We start from the raw sequence: 27,686 nt of genomic DNA on the forward strand, positions 1-27,686 counted from the left end.
CATTAAAAAAAACAGCAAATGCAAAGCCCTGAGGAAGGAGCCCCTTTAGTGTACTTGAGAAACAGCAAGGAGGGAAGTGTAGCTGGAATAGGATGAGAGACGAAGAGAGTGATATGGGGCCAGAGAAAGGGCCATATCATGTAAAGTCTTGTAGCCTCGGTAGGGAATTCATATTTTATTCTTAATGAGATCAGAAACCAGTGGAAGGTTTTGAACACAGAAGGGACATGATCTGACCATTTTTAATAAAAATTTGCTCTGGCTGCTGCATATTGCACAGGGGGCAAGGGTGGAAGCAGGGAACCTGTTAGGAGCAAGGATGATAGTGGTTTGGCCTAGAGGGTCGCAGGGAGGTAATGAGAAGTAGTTGGATTCTAGATACCTGTGAAAATAGAGACAATATCCATTGGACCAAGATTTGGAGTCCTCAGAATATCTGTGACAGATTGCAAAAATGTCCACATTTTGTAATCATGCCATTTCAGTATAATTGTAAAGCTCCTCCAACAAAGAGGTGTTTTCTTCACCCTTAGAATTTCAGCTGGTCTTGTACCTTGCTTTAACCGATGAGATAATAGCAAACATATTGTAAAGCAGACATTTGAAAAGTAGTACTTAAGCATTTGTGCTTGCCCTCTCTTACTGCTCTAGAGAACCCCACAAACCACGATGTGGAGAAGCCCGGGCTGAGCTATTGGATAAGACTCACACAGCCCAGAAACCTCTGCAGCCACAGCCAACCAACAGTCAGTCAAGTCAACCATCAGATACGTGACTGAGACCATCAACTGCCAGCTGACTGCAGGTGCAAGAGTGAGGCCAGCAGAGGCCAGAACCATCACACAGCTGAAACCAGCCCAAATTGCCAAAACACAGAATGGTGAGCTAAAGAAATGGCTATTGTTTTCAGCCACCAAGTTTTAGAGTGGTTTCTCAAGCAGCAAAAGCTGATTCAGTATCTTTTCATCCCCCAAATCCAACCCAAACCACTCTCTTGGTTTCTCTAATGGCATTACACAAAAACAAAATTTCAATTCTGAAGTAAATTGAGAGAATGGGCACAATGTTGCTGAGTTGATGAGCTGATCAGAAGGCAGCACAAGTCACAAATGACTGGGTAGCTCATTAAAGGGTGATATGACAACAAAGGAGCTGAGCTCTTTACGCAATGGAATCACCAAGATAAGAATCTCAGAAAGCAGGGAGAATAAAAGATTTCACACCAACAGAATTTCTCTTTTAAACGTCCCACACACCGTTTCTGAAAATTATTAATTATTTTACACTCCTGCTGAACATCAAAAATGATGCTTTTTCAAGGTTATCTACATAGAAACATGAGCAATTAAAGCTCTTCCTTTATAGAAAAGAAACCAGTTACATTGAAGAGACCACAAGCTGGGCTTCTTTTACTTAGCTGATACAGACAGATGGGTAGATGGACGATGGATGCATGAAAGGATAAAAGAACAAACACACATACACCAAATAATACTTTAATTATTAATCTGACTGCTAATTTGATCAATATGGAAAGACTCCTATATATTTCCTCACGTTACAACTGATTATACCAAGGTTTAATCTAATGGTCAGCAATGTTCAACAGATCATTTTATTCCCAGTAGTTTGCTTACTTTCTATTAGTTTGGAAAACAAACACATAACTACCCTTCTGTTTTATAATTAATTTTTTTTATATCAAGGTAGAAAGTGAAACCCTCATTCCTATTCCCCAAAGATAACCACTGTTTACCATGTCTTTGTATTTCCTTCTAGACTATTAAAAGTTCTATGTCTGGGGCCAGCCCGGCGGCTCAGGTGGTTGAAGAGCCATGCTCCTAACGCCGAGGTCAGGTTCGAGTGTGAGTGACCGGCAGCCATCGTGAGCGGCCGGAAGCCGGCAAGAGCTGCCGTGAGCTGCTGTGAGCGGCCGACCGACTGGGGGAATCCAAGGCTCATAATACCAGCCTGGGCCAGGGAGCTGTGTCCTACACAACTAGACTGAGAGACAACGGCTTGAACTGGGGTGGGAAGAAGGGGGAAAAAAAAGTCTATGTGTCTGACACTGTAATTTTGAAAACTAAAACATTTGTAACTCTTTCAAGCTACCCCTATAAGTAGAATCCTCCCTATATATCTGTTCTGCTATCACAGCTTTCCAAACTCTAGATAAATTGAATATTAATATGTATGATATGTTGACTGGCTTGATTTCTGAAACAGCTCATCTATTATCACCAAAGAGAACTCAACAGCAACAAATGACCTCACTCTCCCTCAAAAAAGAAAAAAAAAAGGAAACCTAAGTATTTAATGGATAGGAGGAAAATTACCTTTTTTGGAACTGAAACAGAAGCTGTTTAGCTGGTTAAATGAAAGCATTTGCCAGAGTTTATGGGCCTAATTTATATATTTGACACATGGAAATGAGTCTTTGGGAAGAAAGAAAATTCCTGGAGACCGATCCTGATTACTTGTTCTCACCATTCTCACCAAAGAAAGGCCTCTACACGCTGCCTCTTCTTCAACTACAAAGGACAAGCACAGATACATAGATTGAGTCCTATCAAATTATGCACTGTAAAATGAAGAGCCCCAGAAATGAGGTTAGAAATTCTTCCCAAATACTTTACAAAGATTTTCAAAAACATGAACCACTGTGTTTCTCTTATTACTTAAAAATTTAGCCAACCACATCAAATCCTTGCACCTCTTAATTATACTCACTAATGAAGGGATAGAAACATGGATAACCTAAAATTCCCTTCTTCCTGGGTATTAAAAAATGTACCGATTGAAAGGAGTGGAAGGCAGAGGAGGGAAGGGGGAGGGCTTCCTGCAATAGCAAACAGAAACTTTTTCTTTTTAATTATGATTGCTTCAGGCTAAAGTTAAAATAAGCCTTTTAAATGTCCTGAACGCACATCAAACAAAGTAGAGACAGACTGGGGGAAGAGAAAAATCCATCTAAGAGGAAAGAGAAACTACACAGAGGACCAGAGTAGTAATTTTTATAGCACTTATCTTTCATTAATCATGATGAGCCAGAACCAGTGCCTCTGAGCTGACATAAATCCCTATAAGGCAAGAGGGGCCAGAGAGAGAGAAAGGACTAGAATATCTCCCACTCTCCCACTGACACATCCCCCACATATCCACACAGAGAAGACTACACAAATGTAATGCTTTTCAGGACCTGGGTTCCAGCCCAGTGAAAAGTTTTCTATGGTGTATTTTAAGGAGCGCAGAAAGTGCCAGGTTAGTACCAAGAACAATTGGTGTGAACCAGCAAATCTTTGGTCAAAACTGGAGATATGATAGGAAACTGAGTTGGTTTTAATTGTCAAGCCTGCTGCACTGAAATTCACTTAATGTTTGTATATTGTTTCTGCTCTCTAAAGCTAATCAAATAAATATTACCCAATAAAGACCCCACTAAATTTTAATACCTTAATAATCACCATATTCATTCATTCAATAAACACTCATTCCTTGGTTCCTTACATGACATACACACTGCCAGCTCTCAGAGCTGAGGAGACTGAGGATAAAACCAGAAAAGGAAACTTATGCATGAAGCCTATCAAAGCACTTGGCAACCTTCAGTAATCATGGGCCTTTCAGAGACTGTGATCTGTCCAAAGCAGCACCTTTTGGCTAACCAAAGCGGGCCATGATCATAAACCTCTGTCTTTAAAGCTTTGCTCAGTTTATTACACAACTACATTGCACAAACACTCTCTTTATTTAAAAAAAAATTCTTTAAAAAAAAATTAAGATACAAACCAGGAAAGAAAAAGGAATAAGTAAGAAGTGATTATAAGAGTCAGCACTGCTTTATACACATGAGGAATTCCCTTCCTTTTTGAAAGGATGGTTTCACTCAACAGGTACGCAGAGAGCAGTGAGGTGTGAAGGGGGCACGATCCTGGACGGTGGGAACACTATCATGAATGACATGGTCCCTGGCCTCAAGGATGGAAATATTACGACAACTGTCAATTACGAAGTGCCTACCATGTGCCAGTACTTGTCTAGGCATTTCACATGTATCAGCTTTCAAACTAATCCAGCAAGGCAGATGATATTATCATTACTTTACAGATGAGCAAACTAAGGCTCTGAGAAGGTCATTTGTCCAAGATCACCCAGTTTGCCAAGAAAATTGGCTGGAATTCTCAGACTGGCTGGCTGGCTCTCAGACCTACCCTCTTTCCATAACGCTACCCTGTGAACATGCAACATCTCTGTATCTTCATCCTCAGGCTCCCTAGCGTCCCACGCTACCTCTGTATTTCTGACCTGGCCAGAGCTCTATGATGCGCTAAGCAAACCCACCTGTAAAACAACTAATAAGCTGAAGTCAAAGTGTATATGCTTCAAGTACCCTGCCTTGACTGAGGCTTTCATCGTTCAGTCTTGGACTTTTTATTTAAAATCTTTAGGATAAAAGTAAGAACTCAAGGTAGAAGAGAAACACCAGCATCTACCAACTCAAGAAATAACTTGGAAGGGAAAGTTCTGATGGGCATTTCAATTCAATCACTTCCTGACCTCTGAACTGTCAGTTAATTTCTTGGAAACTGTGTTTCCCTTATTCTATACCAACTTCAAATATATGTACATGTTGCTTTTGTGAGTATTTTCACTCACAGTCACTTATTTTATCTGAAATCATTATGAAAAGAAAAAAAATCCACTGGGGTTGAATACATTTTCTTGTGTCAATAGAAATTGAAGATGTGTCAATGACGATACTCATTACCTTGACACAAGTATAAGAAACCAGTCGTTTGGACACTGTAATAACTGTTAACTTCCCATGAGGGAGAAAAAGGAAAAAAACTTTCTAGGTCTGACTAAAGACTAAATACAGGTTTCACTGCTAATCACAATTAAAGATGCTTAACAAATCCATAATTCCAGTTCATAAAGATAGCTTTAGGTAAAAACTCACAGATGAAGAAAAAATTTTAACACACATGAAATTCATATTCGAAGCCATCTGTTCCAAAGGTACTTTTGCAAAACTCCTAGCAACATCTTTAGATATTTTTTCAATTTTAGATTTTTTTAAAAAAATTTTTCAATGCTCCCACTTAATGAAACATGTTAGTTTAACAGCTATGTCCAGGTAGCATTCATCAACCTTAACTACATTTAGCAACCACCACCAGTCCCTCCCAATGTTTCCCAGTGATGATGTTCAGTGTCATCACACACATCCCACTCCCCAATCACCCCCAACACACCACACACACCAGCTGGGAAAGACAGGTGAACACAATGCCATAACATCTGTCATAAAGCAAAGCAGCTCACACTTGGCTGGACTAGTCCTTGGGTTTGGTAATATACCAACTTTGACAGCTTCCAAATGTTACTTCACTCAAAAATGCTTTTTAAATGCTTTTTAAAGTTCATTAGCAAATGCAATATATAGTGATATATTGCTTTACTTAAACAATTTAGTCTATGGATAAACTTAATGGATTTTTAAAAACAAACAGCCACTTCCCTAAACATAGAATACAGAAATAAATCATCTTTAAAGGATCCACTTGAAAGCCAAGTCTTAAAACACAGATAATAGGTAGTAGTTATAAATAAATAACATCAATGATGATGACAAAGACAGCTAACATTTATATGACATCATGACCAAGACCCTGCTCTAAGTGTTAGCTATATTAACTCAATCAGTCCTCAAAATCACCCTATGGAGAGGTTTTGATCTCTCATCTTTTTCATACAAGACCATCAAAATTTCATGACTATCTCACCAAGAAAGAGGCAAGCAACTGCTCAGTTATCCTTGCATTATGGAGAGAAACAAATAGCCATTATTAACTATGATGCCCTAATGTGAAGAAATTATTCTCGTAAGATACAGTACAGAATTACAAACAGCCTTGTTCAAAAAAGGGGCGGGGGATAATTCTAGCCAAGACTGTATATGTCACGTCCTACTTACATTAACATGCAAAAGAAAAACAATGTTTCATCAAGTAAAACCTTAAAGAAATATAATCTCACTAATACTATGTTAATATTAAATACAGATTTGCACTCACACGATTGCACACTGCTTGACTAATCAGGAAATGATTCTAAAATTATTTTAGAAAAATAAAAGCAAGCAATGATTAAGTGATTCATTAACCATTAAAGCACGTGAGTGGTCATTTAAGTACTGACTGTCAAAAACTCCAAACTCTACAGTCCTTTGATTTATTTTATTCGACTCTCCCACAGGTCAGAGTCTGAGATAATCATAGATGATGCTTTCCTCCTTATGTAAACCATCACAAATCCAGTTCTGCTTCAAGGACTGGTACTGAAAAGCACTCACTCCACTCAATTTTCACCACCCACAGAATACAGCACAGATAACGTTCAATAATTTAAATCATAATAGCTCAGGAAAATTTAAAATTAGCAAGTGACAAGGAGGTGGATTCAATTTTTAACTTCATTCAATTTGTCAAATTTAAAACACTTTCAATTATTTATTTTTCCAATCTTCACAGTAACCATAACACCATAACCAATGTTAATTGCTTTGCCCAACTGTAGTTTTACTGTTGCTCGCATCATCATTTAACGAACTTCAATTGGTGCTGACGGTAGTAATTCTAGCTCTAATCTTCTAAACCTTTATTCTCATAATGAATTAAATCCATTGTATTATGTCCCCCACTATTCCAAGCAGCAGTTCATAAAACAGTGAATTAAAATAAAACACATGAAAACTTAAGAATATGTACTTTAATAATACAGTGCCACCTATAGAGTATATAGCTGGACGTGCAGATGGATTTTACTTAGTTTTAAAAGGACATTTTGTACATTTAATGTTTATAATCTGTGAGAAAATCGGTAATATTTTTAAAAAGCAAGCAATGACTAAGTGATCTATTTTCAAAGAAACCTCAGTGTCATAAAATGACAAGATGTTACCATGACAAGAAAAAAGAACTTTTTAAAATTCCAACTCCAATAAGATTATCGCAAAGTAATCTTCCAAGAAACCTCAGTATCATAAAATGACAAGCACGATGTTACCATGACAAAAGAACTTTTTTCATTCCAACTCCAACAATAAGACTATCTCAAAGTAATTATAATGTTATTAATCATCGTAGAACAAAAAAAAATTTTAAGTGTAACACAAGAATATATAAACTCAAGGGGAAAATACTAATCCTCATGACTGGGTAGGGAGTTTTTTAGGTGATTTGTATATTCTGTGGTTGTACAGTTATGGATATGTACAAGGACAAGATCAAGGACAAACTTTAAGCCAGCCTGAATGATTTGGCCCTGACAGCCTAAATAGCCCCATCAGTCTCTGACCTCCAACTACAATGGCCTTTTGAGAAGAAGAACCTCGTCAACCTTCTTGTTTTGTTCATCACTGTGTACCCAGGGCAGTGCCTGGTGCATCAAACTGCTCAGAAATTTGATGAATGAATGGATTGACTTACACAGCCCACGGGACAATTACAAAAATGAGAATTTAAGACCCTTGAAGGAGACTATTTGGCCAGATCATATGTAGACTCCTTTTATAGCTGTTTGCTTCATACATACTTTGAAAAACATTTGCAAACAATTTATTTCATTGGAGCCTCACCATAATTCAAGAGCATGAGTACAGGGTCTACCACTCCTAAGCCCAAGGGCATCTAAAGTATACACCATTTCTAGAACATCCCACTAAACCAGAAAAGCCTAAATAGATTCTACCATTGGTTGAAATGCCTTTTACAATGTTTAGATATAAATCTAAATACAACAAAATATAGCTCTATCCAAAATCTTTAACAGCTAAATCTAAGTATTAAAGGGCCAAGTTTTCTCAGCAGCCAAAGGTTATGTCAAAGTTCCTTATACCTGAAAACACAGATTTCCCCCTAGATCCAGCCACATCCAAGTAAGTTTTAGAACCACTGAGTTTTAAAACTTCATCTTAACTGTTTTGGACTAAAATATCTTTAAGCTTTCTTAAAGTGAAATGAATATTCTTTCTAGATGGCTGATTAATGTTAAAAATACCAGTTCATTTTATCAGTGGTAGATGGAGTTGGAGATCAAATATAGATGGAAGCATGGAAGGACAGGACAGAACAAAGAGCACTGAAACTTCCTTTTACTTTCAAAACATTCCTTGTATCGATCTGCTTTCAAGGCATTTTGACTTCTGCTCATATGTTAGGGAAAAATACTAGTCCTTTTGATGCATCACTATCTTTCTGGAAAATTAACTTGATGAGACAAAGGTTGAAGTATGAGTACTGACCCTCAAAAGAAACTCGTTTTTGCTAATGTCCTTGATTTCAAAATATTTATTCAAAAACAAAAGTGTTGTATGCCTATCGTGTGCAGGGCACACACAGAGAGCTGTGATTTCCAAACTGCTAATATAAGACAGCTCCGTAGGAGCCTGAACCCACTCTAAATCCTCACTGTATTTCCTTATAAGGTGTGGCAGTGGAATATCCCCTTCCACTTACAGATACTGTCTTCTGGGGGTACTTGGGTAAAAGGCTAACTGGAAAGTCTGTATCTTCCTCATTAGAAAATAGTGCTTTTCTTGATATGATGCCAAGTCCCAATTTTCTCCACGTTCTTTTTCATGTTTTACCATTTTACTTTGAACTGTGTTCCAGGAACAAGCAACCATGAATTAATTAAATTAAAATGTAACATCACCATAAAATGAAAGTCGTTCATGGTGCCCACATAAATGGATGAACTTTTGCCAGATTTCTTTCCTCACAACACTGTGTATTCTGAAACAAGATCTAGGTCCATAGGAGTGACTCAAAGAAAGATCAATGATGAGCAGAATGATAAGGGAAGGAATATTTATTAAGCAGCCAACCACACATTACGCAGTTTACCCACATTATCTCCCCCATCACAACCACCTTGGGAAGTATCAGCCCCATTTTACAAAAGTGGGAATTGAAGCCCTAAAAAGGTTAAGTAACTGACCTCAGTTCACAAAGCTAGGATAATCACATAGACTTTAACCCATGTTCTTTCGTACTATAAGCTAGTTCCCAAGGATGGAAAGATGAATGGTAAGACACCACTATCGGAATGCTACCAGTTTACCAAACCCTAACCACCCCCATGGCTGACATGCCTTTACCGTGACAGCATCTGAGTCCTACTGGAGTCCAGAGGGGCCTCTTCCCCCTCTACCATTGTGAGGCGCCAGCTACCCTTCCTGCCGGCCTCTTGGCTGCACTGCCTGGCCCTTCCAAGGAGTGAAGTCTGAGGCCTGCTGCTCTTCCATGACTCTTGCCCATCATCACCCACTTATATCTTCCCATAGTGCTGCTACCAGCCTGGCTGTTCCTCCCATGCCTTCTCCATTTCTCCTCATCACTTCAGTCTCCTCACAATTTTCAGTTTCCTTCAAGAGGCAGTAAGATGATTCACTTACTAAATCATCCCAGCACAGCATGAGCAAGAGGGCAGTTAGCTCCAGTGCTCACCTGTGTTCATCTACCTGCTGCTAATGCACGGAACAGAGAAGGCAATGGCTTTGGAGCCAGATGGGCCTGGGGTCCCAGCGCTGGCTCTCTCTGCAGGAGTGGGCAAGTTATTCAGCCGTCAGTTAAAAGCAAACATCCCTTGCTCTTGGTGTTGTTGGGAAGCTTCAACGTGACACCGTGTGGTACACTGCCTGGCACAGGACAATCAACAAAGACTGCTTCTCTTCTTTTTCATTGGTTGTTAAAACCACTTATTCCCCAGCAAAGATAAACCTGACTTTCTCCTCCCCACTTCTTCCAGGTCCCCAGCTAGTCCAGGAAAAATGCTTTTTTACAAGCACACTCAATTTTACCATTGGTATTCCTATTCACCTGGCTTAATTTTTCAAATGATACTGATCAAAAATTTCCAAACAACCACACTGGAGTCACGCAGTAACTTCTACCTTCAAACACCTTTTAAACTTCTGTTTGATATCAAAAAGAATTAAAAATCAGGAAAGACACGCAGAAGAAACATCTTGTCATATGAGATCTCCTTCTACAGAAAGGGATTATATGACAAATTCTCTCTTTCTGCTCGGAGTGCGGAAACTGACCCCCACCACCCAAAGAAACTGGCCTTTGGAGAAACTCTTCTGAAAATCTGATGAAAGCTCTAAAGCCTTTGACCAGAAAAATGTCAATCTGCACAGAGACATAAAATACTGCCTGGAATTTCAAGAGGGTTAAGGGCTCTCTGAAACCCACCCACCGATAGCAAGATAAGAGCCCTCAACAAAGAACCACCTATGACACACCTTAAAACTGGCAAAATCCTCAGTTCAGATTTTGTTTCTTTAAAGTGCAATAAATTCAAAAACCTAAAGGCAAAGAAAGAAGTTTTCTCATTCAACTCTTCTCTTTTCTGGCTCAAAACAAAATGCTACAAAACTAACAAGCCTCAAAACCTGAAGAGGAGGTTCACTCTTGGCAGCAAAATTTCCAAAAAAAGACATGCTCAGGGCCAGGGCATGTGTTGGTAGGATGGGCAAGGAAAAAGGAGGTACATATATCAGGTACTAGAACATCTATACATTTTATTTCTCAATACCATTCTTTTTAACTTTCTATGTCTGTGTATGTTCTTAATGGGCATTACATATTTGCGTAATAGCACAGTATCCAATGTATAAACAGATATATACATTATTTTTACTGACAGGAGTAGGCAATTACAAAAAATGTTTGGAGACCCTGTCCCAGCAGAAGACTTCCAAAACCAATTTATTTAACAATAATTTTACCTGGTAACTCTGCACAAATGGAATTTCCCTAGAAAATAATTACATTAGTCACTTTAAGTCCTTATTCCTGAAATGAGAAGTCAGTTTGAAAGTGATGTTGACTAAATAGTAATGGTGAGATTGTTCCATAAGAACTAGTTCTCCTTTTGCTTTAAAGATCTAATTCTCAAAGCCATACACAGTCCATTTTTCTTCCTTAAATGGAAATAATCCATATAATGTATTAAAGAAATAAAAATCAACTGAAAAACATTGGTAAGTATTTTCCATTATACAGTTCCTCCTATACTTATGATAGTTAATATTGTTCAACTCCTACAATGTACCCAGCGCTGGGCTAAATGTTTTATCAGCTTGAAGACAATTAACCTGACTCTATGAGGTAGGTTCTAACACTCTCCCAATTTTGGAGATAAAAAAAAAACACATTACTTAGAAGTCACATAGCTATGAGTGGACCCAGAATTCTAACCTGTGTGTGTGTGACCTCCCCCCCGCCCTGAGGCCACCCTTCTCCCTTAGGTAATATATGTTACATATACAAGAATACACTGTTACGTATTAGGTAAAACTATTATAATATAACTATCATATTGTTCAATTAATATGTTCCTTTATGCTTAATTCTACTGTAACATAGAAATGAGACCCCTCTTTGTTTTTATAAAATCTCTAAATACAAAGGGCAGAAAAATATTTTTAAATAGTAAAAGAGGATGTCGTCTAAGTATTGCTTTGTCTTGTGCACCTGAAACTAACAAAATTAAAAAATAAATAAGTGAATAAATAAATAAATAAGAGGATGTCACCATTGGCAAACAAACCAAAGAACTACCTTAGTTATCAGCCTTTTTGAAACATCTGGAAACTTTACTGTTCTTTTCCATGCACTACAACATCTAATATTAAAAGCTAACATTGTAAAATAAAAGTTTGGACAAAAGAAAATCTGATCATAAAACCCTGCTTTGAAAGTCCATTATAATATTCAGATAAGCTATTCTCTCAAACTGTATAAAAAAGAACGTCTGGTGATCTGATTAGCCCATAATTCAATCCCCAAGCACCAGCACAAAAAAGGGATTTCACTGTACTGAACATCTGCAAAATGAAAGCGACGAACCCCCTAAGTAAAAGGAATCACTCTTAGTGTGTCATACAAACAATCTACTCCATCTCTCTCTACAAGATACCACTTCTGAAAGTCGATAACCGTATGACTACACTCATATGTGGGATATAGAACTGAAAGCTACAAAAGAACAAGACAAACAAACAAACAAATAAAAACTCATAGACACAGACAACAGTTAAGTGGTTACCAGAGGGTAGGAGGGAGGGGATGGTAGAAGAGGGAAAAGGGGATCAAATTTACGGTGATGGAAGAACTGACTCTGGGTGGTGAACACACAATGGGATATATAGACGATGTATTATAGAATTGTACACTTAAAATGTATATAACTTTACTAACCATTGTCACCCCAATAAATTTAATTAAAAAAAAATACCACTTCTGTGTTCAAGCTGAAACATGAAGAATTACCAGAACACTAAACCACTCTCAGAATTTTAAGTGAACACTCAATAATTTGATTCTTTAAAAATAAAATGTCTTCATTGAACAAGTTTATAATTTTGTGATAATACAAGTTAAAATAAAACTTATATGGCCTGAATTTGGGGGAAATTTTTAAAAGATATATATTTAGTAAAGAAAAATAAATGTCTATACTACTATTACTAATATCCTAGATGTCAACTGAAAATGTTCATTCATTTACTAACAAATACTTATTGAATGCCAACTATGTACGAGGCACTGATCTAGGCCCTAGAGATAAGAGAAACAAGGTTTCTACACCAAGGACGATTATACTCTAACGGGGGAGGAGAAACAGATAACATACAAGTAAACAAAGATAAACTAATTTTCAGATTATAAATAGGATGCAAGAAACAATAGAGTGATAGAAACTTCAAAGATGATCATTTTTAGAAGTCATGGGGGACAGTCCCTAAGAAGGTCGTATGTGAGCTGAAACTTGAATGATAAGAAGTCAGGGGAAGAAAGTTCTAGGTAGAAAAAGACCATCTCACCTTACGAGAAAACTCATTTGGCACCTCAATATTGTTATGCCCTCGCTGAAGAGACCCACATTATAATAAATTGTTGCTTGCAATTTACAATATTTCCTGGTAAGTGTCCAATGCATATGTGTTATATGTGTTCACACACAGCTAACAAGATACTCAGAAAATAGTAATAATAACAACAATTCTCAATCTTTCAGTATAAGCCAAAAGCTCTTAACTACAGAGAAAGAGCAAGAATGGTAGGGTTAAATCTTGGAGAATCTGATGAAAGCAATAAACTCTGTCCTAAAAAAAAACCAAAAAACTACACATACACAGAAACTTTGCATATAATTTTAGGAGGTTCTTAGAACCTTGAAGCCCATCCATATGCACGCACCCTATCCCCAAACAGAAATTCATGAACCATAGGTTAAGAATAAGCAGTAATTATCACACTTAGAAAGGATGGGATATAAATGCAAGCTGTTACTCTCCTTTTAAATGATTAATAAGTCAGAAACACTCTCAATTTGTTTTGGCCCACATAAGACTCTGTATGGGAATTTTCTCTATGCTACAGAAACAAACTATTAGGATATATAAAGAAAAAAAATATTCCCGCCACAAGTGAATGGAATACCTCTTCACTACAACTAAATATAATCTTTCACACATGAAAATGGTACAATCTGACACTTTAGTACAAGGTTTTATAATTTCTTCCCCAAAAGAAAAATATTCCTACAGTTTCAAAGGCTGCAAAGCTGAATGTTAACACCTATTAACTTACAGATGTTCTTGCGGTTCAAGAGTAAAGCTTATAATTAATTTTTAAAGGCAACCCTCTCTCTCTCTCTCTCCCCCCCCGCCCCCCCTTCTCCTCTCCCTCTCTCTCTTGTTACAAATTTAGTTGTCTAAAAAACATCCACCATTAATCTAAGATACAAACTAGCCTGATGGTTCTTAACCTTTTTGATTCAGACACCCCTTTGAGAATCTGAAAAATGCTATGGAATTCTCACGTTTAAAAAATGGACATAACACATATAAAATGTGCATACAATTTAAGGCTGCTGCTCAGTGCATTTCAAATTCAATCAAGGGCTGAAGACTGTCTATACAACTGTACAATATTATGACTGGTTGCTTCTACGAAGGGAAACTAATTGAATCAAGTAGGGAGGAAGATTTTTCACTATACATTCTTTCGTACCTTTTGAAATTTGAACCATATGACTGTATTAACAATTCAAAAACTGAGTAAGTTAAAAATAAAAAGCATTACACTAAAAAAAATATGGCAGGATACCAATGCAGTAGGTAAAAATCTACAAATAAAGATGTCTACAACTAGCTAGTCTACTAAATGCAGACTGTTTCTTGGAATTTTTTTTGGTTGAAAAAGGTTCATGACTGCAAAACTATGTTCTTGTTTCATAGTTTTCAGAGAAATTTCCAATTTCAACTTTTTGCTAGGAAAATATAAAAAGTCAAATAATAATGTCATGTTATTCATATTCTAACCTCTGAAATCCCCATTAAATAACAACAGCTCGTGTTTATTGAGTGTGGCACTGCCACATCTATTGATTATTATCATCATCCACATTTGGGAGACAAGGAAACCAAGGCTCTCAAGAGTTAACTCACTTGCCCCAGCAACACAGCCAGTAAGTGAGCTAGGACTCTTATGGGCAACAAAGCCCAAGTACTTTCCCCAGGCACCACTGCATCATAACCTACAAGGAGGAAGGTAAACTCTAAACTAGCGGACATTATTGCTTAAGAAACGATTCTCATTATAAATACAGTTTAGAATACTAGCCCATTATAAAAATTGGGAATTATATACACATATTCCTTCTTTACACTATACAAAGCAGATATAGATGAGAGAGAAGAATTATCCCATTCAATAACTAGAAAAGCACAAAACCTAAATTGGAATTTTTAAAGTCCTCACAAACCGTCACCCTAAAAAATAAAAATGTAATAAGGTGAATCATAAGCCTAGAATTTAAAAAACAATGCTTTGATTAGAGAAGGAGTGTTATAGAAACACAATGTTGCTGATCTAAAGGTTTCAACACCAAGAACCAAAGAGTGTCTCTCTGCTGAATGGGCACTCCCACTCATAGTTTTGGGAATGTTTAATACTGAATGTCCAACCTATTAGCAAAATGTCTCAGAAACATATAAAGAATTGTGAGGCTAGAAATAGTCATGCCACTTTCATTCTAATCCCATTTTCAAAGAGGTGGTAGTTTTCAAAAACACTTCCCTCAAATCTAAACTTACATAATCTTTTCAAGTCAAAGAAAGACGGAAACAAGGTATGGGAGGAAATAGAGTGGGGAGAGAACATAAATCACTAAACCAGATCCTACTACTACTATTACTTCTACACTATTACTACTTTAGTTATTATTATTATTATTATAAATGTCTATTTGCCTAAGTGTTCAATTTGGTTGTCCATATTCAGCACTTGCCTAGATAACTGTCAAAGTTTGCTTCATATCCTGCTGTGTAGGCACAAGGAAAGCATCCAAATCTTTACTTTCTTTACATAAGGCACTAAACCTCTACTGGATTCCCTTTATCAGTAAAATGAGTAAGTGTCCTTCAAGCTCAAAAACTTCAGGACTTTCTAAAATCACTTTCAGAAGTAAATGAAGATGGAGAAAATTCAAATGTCTGTATTTCAAGGTTTATCCTGCAATTTCATTATACATAACTGAGGAAAAGCTAGGTCACTCAGCATATAGTTACAGAGAACTACATGCTGGTATTGATGTCTATAGAAAATAACATCACTGATACAAATTTTAAAACCCCACCAATTAGCAAAAGGACAAAACAGATGAAACTTTCCTTTCACTTTATTATGGTGCTGCAAGTGAAAAGATTTTTAAGATGCTAAGAATTAATGTTAGTATTAGTTGTAAGTCGGTCAAATACTATATATGCATAACATAAATATTCTGATAATGCATACACACAAAACAAATAATCATTAATGAATATCTAATTTTGGAGCTTTCAAAAATTACATATTAAAAAGATGAGTTACATAATAACTATGTTACACAGTTTACATTTCAAACTCCCCTAAAATTAAAGATCTTGAGCATGTCTTTTACTTTATTCTTTAAAGCAACGCACAATTTTCAATTGCAATTTATACTGTACCCTCAATAAAATTAACTCAAACCTACCAATTTACTAAAACCAATACTACAGAAAATCAGTAACTATCCTTTGGCATGCATACATAATTTACTTGTTTCTCTAAAAGAAATTGTAAAAAAAAAAAAAAATTCCTATATTTTCTTTATATTCCATACATTACTTCCTAAAGCTGGTGAGAAGGCAATACACAAAAAGTCAACCCATTGTAAGAGAAACAAATGTCGTTTAACAAACTCTTTACATTCACTATAAAAATCAAGAGTAAATATACATTTCTGAAGGCCATATCTATATTCTTTGTTATTCCATAGACATGGAAATCTAATTTATGAAATGCTTTCCAGAAATATTTTCCCAGAATGGGCCTACAAGAATTACTTTTAGTCTGCCTGGAATTAAGTTTATGGATACATTATATGTATTTATACCTATAAATATTCCTGTTGCTCTCTAATTCTACCATGCTGGCAAAACATACAAGTTCACAAAAACCATTATTCTTGGAGAGCAAAGTTCTTGGACATTTTTCAATACTACCCAACTTCACTTAAAAACTGAGAAAGGATATAAAATGGGCAATAAGCATATGAAAAGATGCTTATCCTTAATTATTAATGCAAATAAAACCACAAGGAATTACCACTTCACACACATTATGATTCCTATTATAAAAAAAAAACCCAGAAAATAACAAGTGCTAGTGAGGATGTGGAGAAATTGGAAGCCTTGGGCATTGCTGGTAGGAATGTAAAATGATACACCTGCTGTGGCAAACAGTATGCTGATTCCTCAAAAAACACTAAACATATGATCCAGCAATTCCACTTCTGGGTATATACCCAAAAGAAGTGAAAGCAGGGACTCAAACAGATACTTGCATACCCATGTTCAGGACAGCATTTTTCACAATAACCAAAAGCTGGAAGCGACCCAAGTGTCCATTGATGGATGAATAAACAATATGTGGTGTATACATATAATGGAGTATTATTCAGCCTGGAAAAGAGAATTCGGACCCATGCTAAAAAATGGACGAACCCTGAGGACACTGTGCCAAGTAAAATAAGCCAGTCACAAAAAGACAAATATTGTATGATTCCACTTACATGAGGTACCTACCATGTTCCCCCGAAAATAAGACCTACCCTGAAAATAAGCCCCAGGTAAGATCATCAGCCAGACAGACACATTTAGCACTTTATGATGATGTTCCAGAAGATATGACTGTATTTGAATAAACGTAGACTGTGGTACATGAAAAAGTAAGACATCCCCTGAAAATATGTCCTAATGCATCTTTTGGAGCAAAAATTAATATAAGACCTGGTCTTATTTTCGGGGAAATATGGTACAGTAGTCAAATTCATGGAGACAGAAAGTAGACTGGGGGTGGCCAAGGGGTTAGGGATAGGGGGAATGGGGAGTTAGTGTTTAATGTATACAGAGTTTCAGTTGGAGATGAAAATGCTCTGGAGATGGGTGGTCATGGATGCACAACAAAGTGAATGTATTTAATGCACTTAAAAATGGTTAAAATGGTCAAGTTTATGTTACATATAGTTTACCACAATAAAAAAGAGATAAAAGACAACAAAATTTTAAAACATGCCAAATTCTTCTCAGGCATGCCTCTTTCACTACCCACAAAACTACTACCCTGGCTATGAGTGGTTACTTAAGTTCTAATGGAAATATTTACCATGAGCCCCCCAAAATTAAATGTAATAATAAAGTTTAAAACTCTTTCTAACCCTAAAAAAGTTTAATCTGCTTCCTCAGAATAAAGTCTTTTGCCAGATATAGATGCTAATAGCTATTATATGTCTAATTTGGATTAAATAAATTACTCAAGAATCCAATGTGCCTCCAAACTTTGTATTTTAAGCATGGTTAGTTTTACCCCCAGAGAGTTTTTCCTTTGTTTTTCTTCCAAAGTCTCATAAAGACTATTTTCATTTTTACTAGCAAAATATTTAGCCAATACCACCCTCCCCCAACTCATACGAGTTCATCTTTACTAACTCGTAGACATATCATCTTTACAGTAATAAGTATTCATTTAGTTTCACTGATTTCAACTATAAATATTGGAATGTCATTTGTGAAATCTCCCTCCCTTAAAAATAATAAAAAAGTTAACATACAAAAAATACAAGCTTGGCTAAAATTTGAGGATCCTTTCTAGTCAAACTCCAGGGTTTCTTATAATACCTTCTGATTTCACCAACTATTACAGAAATAAATGTCCATTAATAAACTAGCAAACCAGGTTTTCGGATTTCCTCTGAGCCACTAAAGTGCATTGTGTTGTTCACGTCCCCTTTCTCTTCACTCTTAAGTGCTAGGAAAACAAAAATCTACCTTCAAAGGTAGATTCTGATAGCTCCCATGCTAAATACTATGTTCCAATACATGTCAAGCAATACCTGTTCATAAACACAAAGGAAATAGATGAAAATTAAACGGAACAGAAAGTATCCACATACCTAAACAAAAGTTGAACGGTCTAATTTAGAAAAAAACAGTACTCATTAAAAATTTGCCCTTAATTCATTCCAATGGAAAGAGAAAAGTGGTATTAAACAAGCATGATCAGCATATACATTTTCTATTTGTACTACCTAAAAATAAGAATGCACATAATCAATTACCTTTTTTTAATTTTAAAAAATGAATTCTTTCAAACATCATTTTCTATATGTAAGTCAATGGTATCATCTCCTTTACTAGGTCTACTTCCTGTGACTAAGATGGTATAATTTGTAATTGTCACTGCATACAATGCATACATCTAAATGTCAACAGAAGAAAAAATAAAAAATACAGACCCAGACATCTTCAAGTTTCTCTGGCATCCAATTTTCCTACTTATCAATGTGAAAGATTCTCCTGATAATAAGTTTCTTTTCATTTGTCCACTGCTATTTTTATTTAATTGAACTCTTTGAAAAGAAGAACGAATACATCTGGTCACACACCAGTAACTTTAACACATCTGAAATCTCTTATCCCTTCAATGTGCAACACAAAATTTTAACAAATACGAAACTCTACAAAAGGAAATTTATATATAGAGATATAAAATGATCAGTTGAAAAGGAATTCATCACCTGGTCATGAACCTTACCTTTCAGCAGTGGCAGAGGTGTTAACTCAATAGGCTTGCCTTGAGACCTAAACTGTGAGGAACTTTGAGACCTCTTCTGTCTGGCTTTTCTGACGGACTTCCGAGAAAATCCGTCTACTTTATCCACTGATGGAGGAGTAGTTGGTGCTGAGGACATATCCCTACTGGAAAGAAAGAAATATCATAAACACATTCCCAAGGGGAAGCATATACGAGGTGTGATCACACAACACGGTGAATGTTTAAATAAAGTTTATTACAGTAAAAGACACATTGCCATTAACGCCCCTCTAAAATACTCACCCTCACTTCAAACACACTTATCCCATCATCCTTGCCACTTTCTGAAGCTGTTCTGGAAGTCCTCTTTCATGAGTGTCTTTGGTTGTGCTGTCATGGCTGCCTTGATGTCCTGAATCAATTCAAAACGTTTACCTTTCATGGCCATTTTGACTTTGGGGAAGAGCCAGAAGTCACATGGTGCCAGATGCGGTGAATAAGGTTGATGAGGACACACCATGTTTTTACTTGACAGAAATTGCTGTATACCAGAAGCAACGTGTAACACAGGGTGTTGTCATGACGCAAGATGATTTACAGCACTTTAAAGCACACCATCTCTCAACCGTAGCTCACACCCGACGGACTGCACTGAACAAGTTGAAATTTGTCACACACTGTTACTAAGGTTCAACGTGCCACTTCCTGTATTGAAGATCCTGCCTTTCCATTGGATGGCACTCGGCAGCAACATTCACCATATATTCTGATCACAACGGAAAGTCTCCGTGTCACACATCACTTCTAGCACAGCAATTTCTGTCAAATAAAAATATTACTGTGTGTCCTTATCCACCTTATTCACCGTATCTGGCACCGTGAGACTTCTGGCTCTTCCCCAAAGTCAAAATGACCATGAAAGGTAAACGTTTTGAATCGATTCAGGACATTGAGGCAGCCATGACAGTTCAACTAAAGACACTCATGAAAGAGGACTTCCAGAACTGCTTCAAAAGTGGCAAGAATGATGGGATTAGTGTGTTTGAAGTGAGGGGGAGTGTTTTGAGAGGGATTAATGACAATATGTCTTTTACTATAACAAATTTTTATTTAAACATTCACTGTATTTTGTGATCATACCTTGTGTGAGTTACACAAATTCTAAAATTCCCATTACAATATTCATGAAAATGAGAATATGTAATAAAGCAAACAAAATCCATTAAGAAAAGTCATGTTCAATGAGAAAACATGAAAATTTAGTGGAAAACAGAAGTAATATAACTATCATATAAGCAATATTATAATTCTAATGTATTGTGCTGCTCTCATTATGATAAGCATTAAAAATGCTCATTTAGACTAGAACTCTTTCTTCTAAGCTATCTACTCATTTTCAAACTGTAAAGCTCTTCTCATCTTGAGATTCCTGAAGTAATTTTGGAACTATTCTGCAGCTGGAAAACTTCCATCCATACAGTTTCCCAAGATATTTAATATTATGAATGAGCTCTGGAGTTGAAACCCTTATTGTACTTCAAAAACCTACACCAATGCATCACAGTATGGTGAAACTTACAATTACTGAAACTATTTAGGTATGACTTCTAATGCAATGTGCTGTGTTAGCTATGATAAACTATATCACACTGCAAATGAGGACAGGCTAGATTACTTTAAACAGGAACACATAAAAGGCATAATTAAAATCATTTCAAAGAAGTCTTCTTTGTGAATGAAACCATCTTAAGTTATTAAAGTTTAATAAACAAAACTATGATGAAATCATGCACCAAAGTCGAAATGAAAACTTAAATTCACAGCCTGCTTTGACAACCAAATTGAGTTCCCTTAAAGTTCATCATCAAATATTAATTTTCATTCCATCAAACTGATGAAACTGAAGTTCTTTGGGATTTTTTAGCCCTATCAAATTATTAAAACGAAGGCTATTCCCAAAAAGTAACAAGCATTAAGCTCAATTTCATTTAACAACTTAAATAGATGCCATCATTTCCATGGTACTGAGGCTTTATGTAAGATTAATGGCAGACTTGAATAGAAATAATGCATATGGCGGAAATGCTGAAATGCAATTACTCACCTGTAATTCCAATACACAAGACAAGTGTTTTTTAACTTCTAAATAAAAGAGTAAAGTAGTTTCTTCCTGAACAGGTAAGAATAAGAAGTGACCTGGGTTCTGACAAAGTGAACACAAAAAACAAACAAAACTTCATGATGTTGAGGTTTGGAATTCTGAAGTCTTGTTTGGTTCTCTTTTAAAATAAAGTTTTTAGAAATCTACCTTATTTAGGCTTAAAATGGGACAGATTCAAAATGAAATTGCAAACTATGAATGATTACAAAAGTAAGATCACTTTAAAATTTTCATAAAGACTGCATGAGCAAGAAGCAGCTCCACATCACATTTATATGTTGTAAATTTAGGGGCCGATTTTGCAATCTAGTATGTGAATTATTTAGATTTCATGTTACCGTAACAACACAGATTTCAGTAAATTCTGTTCCTCCATCATTCTTTTTTGTCTCGTCTTTATTCCTCATCTCCCATTTCTAAAGATGATTTATTGATAGCAAGTTTAAAAAAATCATTTGCCCCTTATGCCCCGCGGCCCAGAATAAACGTCAAGGATCTCAACCCTAAAGCACCGCAGAACTAAACGTGCAGTAGCAGCGGGTCCGTGCAAAGCCCGGGGAAACAGGTTTCGCCCTGGACCAAGGCGCCCGAAGCTTTATCTTCCTCTAAGCAGCCGGCAAGGGGCATTTTCAAGGCTCAGGCTATACCAAAGAGTGTACTGGTGTGGAGGAGAAAGACAGGCAAGGGGTTTGTCTTTGGGGATGCTCACATACTCCTTTTGCTCCTACCCACCCCCACCCCAAGCCCTGAAGATAGATAAGGTGCTTCAGAATCCTCACAACACCAATCCCCCCTTTCTCACCCCCGCCCCCGTCAGTGGATAGGGGTACAAGAATGCTCAACCAATGCCGGAAGGTGGAGAAAAGGGGTGAGGGGGCAGAGTGAATGAGAGGCATCATCAGAAGCATTTACAGGTAAATCAGACAAGTGGGACCCGCGCTCCCTCTCCCGCACCGCACCCCACCGCACTCCTCGCCTGCCCCGGCCAGGCCTTCCCGAGGCCGGTGTCCTGCAGGTTCCCCAGGAAGACAGAGAGGAGGAAGGGAAGCGGGAGAGCCGTGGAGCTGGAGGGACGAAGTTACCTTGAAGCTTCTGGGGAAGAATCCGAAGATGATCTGTGGTTTTGAGGAGCGGGAGACGGGTGAGAGGGCCGCAGCGGGCGCGGGTGGCGGGACCGGGACTTGCGGAGGGAGGTCCGGACAGCGGCAGGGAGCCCGGGGCGACGGCTGTCCGGCGCGGCGTCCCTCCGGTTCCGCGGCGGCGGCGCCTCTAGGCCTCACAGCCGGACCTGAATCTCAGCGCTCCGGCGACAGCGGCGGCCTCACGATCCTCCCCCGCGGGCCCGTCCCATCAAATCCGCACCGACCCCGTTGCGGCTCCGCCGGTGGCTCCTCGCTCACATTCCCGGCGGGCGGCGCCTCTGCTCGTTGCCCCGGACCTGGCGGCGGCGGCGACGACGTGGGGAGGGGGAAGGGAGGGAGGAAGACTGGATCCGCAGCGGCAGCAGGAGGAGAAGGAAGGAGGAGGAGGAGCCGCTAGAGCTGGAGCCGCCGCTGCCAGAGCCGCCTTTCAATACCCGCGGTGGGTCCCCGTCAATGCCCCTTTCTCTCTCCTATTGTCAATATCACCGGGCAGCTAGTCCATGGCACAAGCGCAACCGAACCTTCTGGCCAGCAGCGCCCGCCCCCGTTGCCCACTCACTGGAGGCTTCAAAAGGGAAGCGAGGCCTCATTGGCCGGCGTCAGCCTTCACTCCCATGCCATCATGTTCGGCTGAGAGCCGATCAGGGATTGGCGACGGGGGGGCGGAGAAATAGGAGGGTGGGAAGAGAGGAGACCAACGATTGGGCTGAGGAGAGAGGGACCCGGATGCAGCCGCGATCGGCGGCCGCGCTGCTGCCGCTTCCGCTAGGCGGTTGGTTAGGCAGAAGAAGGTAGTCATGGGTGCAGCTGGGCCTAAGAGGAGCTCCTTAAACCTCGGACGTGTGCGACTGACAGATCAATGGAATGGGTGTCCGCGCAATGCGGAGCCTCTGGGCGCAGTCACCTCTTAACCACAGGATTCTAAGGGCAAGAATCGACTACGGGTGGGGGAGTTTCTCCCCCCCCCCCCGCCTTGATTCCGCCTCCTTCAGCGGCTACAGTGGCCCTTCTGGGCTCGAGGAGCCCCACTCAGGACGGGAACCAGCGCTGCGTAGACAGAAATAATATTCCCCCGCCCTCGTCTGTGTAAATGGGTCCCTTGCAGCCCGCCGTGAAACCCCCGGCAGTAGCTCTCCGCTGAACCTTGTGGGAAGTCTGGCACTGAAATCTGAACCCCTGGGGCTTGGCCAAGGGTTGGGTGTCGCTTCGAATTCTCTCTCACAGCGTCTCCTTTTTCCTAAACCTCTTTTTAATATCAGCTCCCTGAAGCTCCTGCAAGTTTTGGTTGAGGCCGGCTCAGTGTAGCATATACAGGTGGGAACGCTCGCTCTAGCTCTGCAGTCATTTACTGATACCCACCGCATCGACCCTCCCGCTGAACAGAACTCAGAGAAACCCTGCTCCAAACTAGGAGCTTGGGAGCTTTTAATTGGCAAGGTGGATCCGAAAGAGTTTACGGAGAAGCCTTAACTCAACTCGAGCTAGACAAGTGATAAAATATTTAGAGATGTATTTACATGTTTGGTGAGCCCTAGGCCAAATGGTGCATTTCCAGAGAATATTCTTAGACTGTCACTTTATTTGAATGCATACTACATACGTCTTTTGCGGGGGATGAAGGAGGGGTTGCAAGAAAAAGGAAAAATTCTTAATGCTAACTACACGTCAGGGTACTAATTGTTCAAAACTTGGTAAATGAAAAAAACAAAAAGACATGGAAAAGATTAATATTCATAAGCCCTCAACCAATGTTAGCATTTTAGTGTACTTCCCGCCAATATTTTTTTCAGTATTGTGTGTTTCGTTCTGTAGCCTCGTTTTTTCCCCCTCAGCATTATACCACGTTTTCTATACAGTTAAGAAATACAACTATATATAAATAAAACTATATATATATACCATATGTACAAGTAATGACACAAAAATGCATTGCATTTCTCGTTTGTGTAACACTCAAGTATTGCAAATTTCCATACACTCTCAGAAATGGCTCCTGAGGGAGAAAAAAATTTTGTGCCACCAAAGATAATTCTGCTTTGAACTGAAATGGGAAACAGGAAAAGATGGCTCTCATAGGTGAAAGCAGGCTCCCCCTACTGACTCCAGATGATTGGCCACAGTATAATAGTGCCCATTTTTGTCCTGATAAAGTTAATCACCACTAGGCCCTATATAACTGACTTAGAATACCAGTCCTTCCTGCCTTCAAGAAACTTACATTTTCACATCTCAATTTCTTCTACCAGTCATAAAAACCTCGGTGTACCAGCCACAAAGAATTTGTTTCCTCAACCTCTGATTGAGGGTAAATGCAGAATTAAAACCAAGGAAGATTTTAAAGCCAACTCAAATTCCCTTGGCAACAGTTGAACCGTTGAAGAGTAGTGCATGTTTGAAATGCTCACAGCTGTTGCTTAGAACATTTCACATTTTGTAGAGTGAGGATTTTGCTTGCAAATTATGCATCTCTATAAAGACAATTCGTTTCAAAACTGTTTCCACTTCCTATAAAATGGCTGAGTAACTGAAATGAGCAGGTCTTTTTAAATCGAAACATCCTTGCTTATGTGAGAAATTATTCCTTGAACCAATAGTTTCTAAAGGAGGTCAGCATCCCAGGGGTGTGTGTACTCCAGGAATAGTGCAAGTCAATCCATTTGGGATGCAAGAGAAGAAAATAGGAAGACATCTATTTATGCCTAATTCAAATTGAAAAAGAAAAGCATTAAGCTCAACTAGTATTTTATGCGCAGAATGAGTAACCCTGAACTCAATCTATGGATTGGTCTCTTGGCCTAGAACAGCATAGGAATGCACTCAAGAAAAAGTGGGAATTATCCATTTCCAGGCGTTGGCAGTCGAGGTCCCACCCAGTTAGTTCCGGCTAGCATGTAGTGACTTATTGCAGTACATATGCTAGGTTAATCCACAGTTAAGTGGATTTACCGATTATATTATCTATGTTTAATTAAACTAACCCATTGAAAATAGACAAGTGACTTTACCAGAGTCCTTTGCAAAGAAACCACAGGAAAACAAGCAAATGACAGAACTGACACTTCTTCTAGTGTCAGATCTTTCACAACCACATTTCAAAGGTAAAATAACAATCTACAAAATCCAACCAAATTTTGTCTTAAAAAAATTCATAAACATTGTTTGGAATGTAGATTTATATCCACTATTATTAATGATGAACTTTTTACCCTAAGCATATATTAAGTTATAAGCTAATGATGGTAGTATATATATATATATATATATATATATATATATATATATATATATATACTTTATAAATAAATATACATATATTTGGTTAAGAATTACTCCCCAAGAATATACTGATGGGAATGAATAATCAAAAAAGTTTGAAGGCTGCTATTGTACATAATACAAAAAGAAATATGTTATAGCCATCTGGGAAGCCATTATCAAATGACAAAACACTGTCCATTGCTATCTGATGAAAGCACTCACTTCCCAGATATCAAGGTTGAGCTTATCGTGAATCTACTGGCGGGCTGGCCATGTGGTGAGACTAGAAGGCATAGACTATCAAATGGTGGCTGACTGGTGAACTAAAGAAGGGCTAAGGTAATAGCAGAAGCATCATCAAACCAATTATCAACTGGTAGAGGAGGAAAAGACCTATGCTGGTAAGACATCATCGGAGGTAGACTAGTCCAATTTGTGGGAGGTGGAGGGTACATGAAGCTGGGCTGAGAGGAAAGAACAGTGAAAACACCTGAGGCAAGAGCTCTTCTCTTTGGAAAAACAATAAAAGGAATATGCACACAGCTAGTGTAAACAAGGGACTTTGGTGATATATTTCTTTGAGCCACATTTTTCTACACAGGAAACACCTCAGCAGTGACATTTTCTTGGGTCACAATTTAAATAGTGCAGTTAGATGTGCCTCAAGGGTTGTAGGTTATTCATGCCTTTCCACATGATTAATGTGTATAATTATTGCTTGAAATGTAAAATACTTAGGTGCTCTAGTTCCCTACCAAGCAGTGCAAGGCCTTAGGTGTCACCAATGGATGAAAGCAGGAAGAGGGGCCCTATGTCTGGGGGAAGGAGATTGTGGAAGGAGAATTGGGGGGTGAAGAGGGGAATGGGAAGGAGAGAAAACCAACTTCAGGTATACTTTATTTTACACAGGATAAACACAAAATAATGTACCACAAGTAGTAATTTTGCTCGTAAAATAGTCAAATCACACAATTAAATGAACTAAAGCTATAACTAATTATAAGCATAATGATGAGAACTCAGACTCTGGGATCAGATACACCTAAAGTGGAATCCCAGCTCTGTCAGGAGCAAGGAAAAGTGACCCCTCCCAGCTTTGGTTCCCTGGCCTGTAAATAAGCAGACTAACACTTCATAACTCATAGGATAGACATCAGATTTAAATGAGCTTAGACATTTACTACAGGGCCTGGTACATGTTGACTGCTCAATAAATACTAGTTATTACCATAATCATCCACTTTCTTCATATTTTAATACTTTTTATCCATCTAGAAACTTTTCTGTCTCTTCCATCCTGAAGGAAGCCAATATTGAGGGAGAAACTTTGACAAAAGCCGAATTTTAGCAACACGATCGGAACTGCTGGATTCACCTATGTTTGAAGCTAGTTTCAGTTATATGAGCTAGTAAATTCCCTTTTTTTTTTAATGTTTGAGCTACTTTGTTGTTGAATTTCTATAAATTACACCAAAAGAATCCTGACTAATAATACACAGGCAAATCACTTAACCAGAGGTGAGGCTAGAACCCCTGGAAAGGAGCCCTAGCCCAGCTTGGGTCAGGTATGCATGCCTCATCCAATCAGCTGTGGTCAGGGGATGAGTCATGTTGCACAAAATGAATGTTGGGGGCTCTCTGCTGTTTCCATGTATGTTGGGGAAGAAAAAGAAGAGAGGGAGCAGTGGCCTCAAAATACATGCAATGATTCTCTACTTACAACATCTTTGATTATTTCCTCAAGCTCTATTTATAACAGTGGAATTAATAGTCTAAGGATATGAACATTTTTAAGTTCTTGATTAAGTTCTGCCACATTGCCAACATGATGGCTCCCTTCCTCATCTTGTCTACATTTATATGCCAAAAAATTGAAACTAATTATAACTTTCATCTCTGATTATATGAGGTCTGACAACTAAGTTCACA

At 38.3% G+C, this 27,686-nt stretch overlaps 1 protein-coding gene across 3 annotated transcripts in view; it reads right to left on the bottom strand.

Annotated features, from left to right (window-relative positions):
- PPP2R5E (protein phosphatase 2 regulatory subunit B'epsilon) overlaps positions 1 to 23,042 on the bottom strand; it is a 132,971-nt gene extending 109,929 nt beyond the window's left edge. The window contains exons 1-2 of one of the 3 annotated variants that reach the window (XM_019733634.3): positions 22,440 to 23,042; positions 19,197 to 19,360 (exon numbers count right to left, since the gene is read on the bottom strand). In XM_019733634.3, coding sequence (XP_019589193.1) covers positions 19,197 to 19,353 — 157 coding nt within the window. In that variant the 5' untranslated portion in view covers positions 19,354 to 19,360; positions 22,440 to 23,042. The remainder of the gene's footprint in view (positions 1 to 19,196; positions 19,361 to 22,439) is intronic. The other 2 variants (XM_019733635.3, XM_019733636.3) reach the window with 2 other exon arrangements.
- Between the last annotated feature and the right edge of the window lie 4,644 nt (positions 23,043 to 27,686).

This window comes from Rhinolophus sinicus, chromosome 3, assembly GCF_057876585.1.
Source record: "Rhinolophus sinicus isolate RSI-liver-muscle chromosome 3, RSI-T2T, whole genome shotgun sequence".
Taxonomy (NCBI): Eukaryota; Metazoa; Chordata; class Mammalia; order Chiroptera; family Rhinolophidae; genus Rhinolophus; species Rhinolophus sinicus.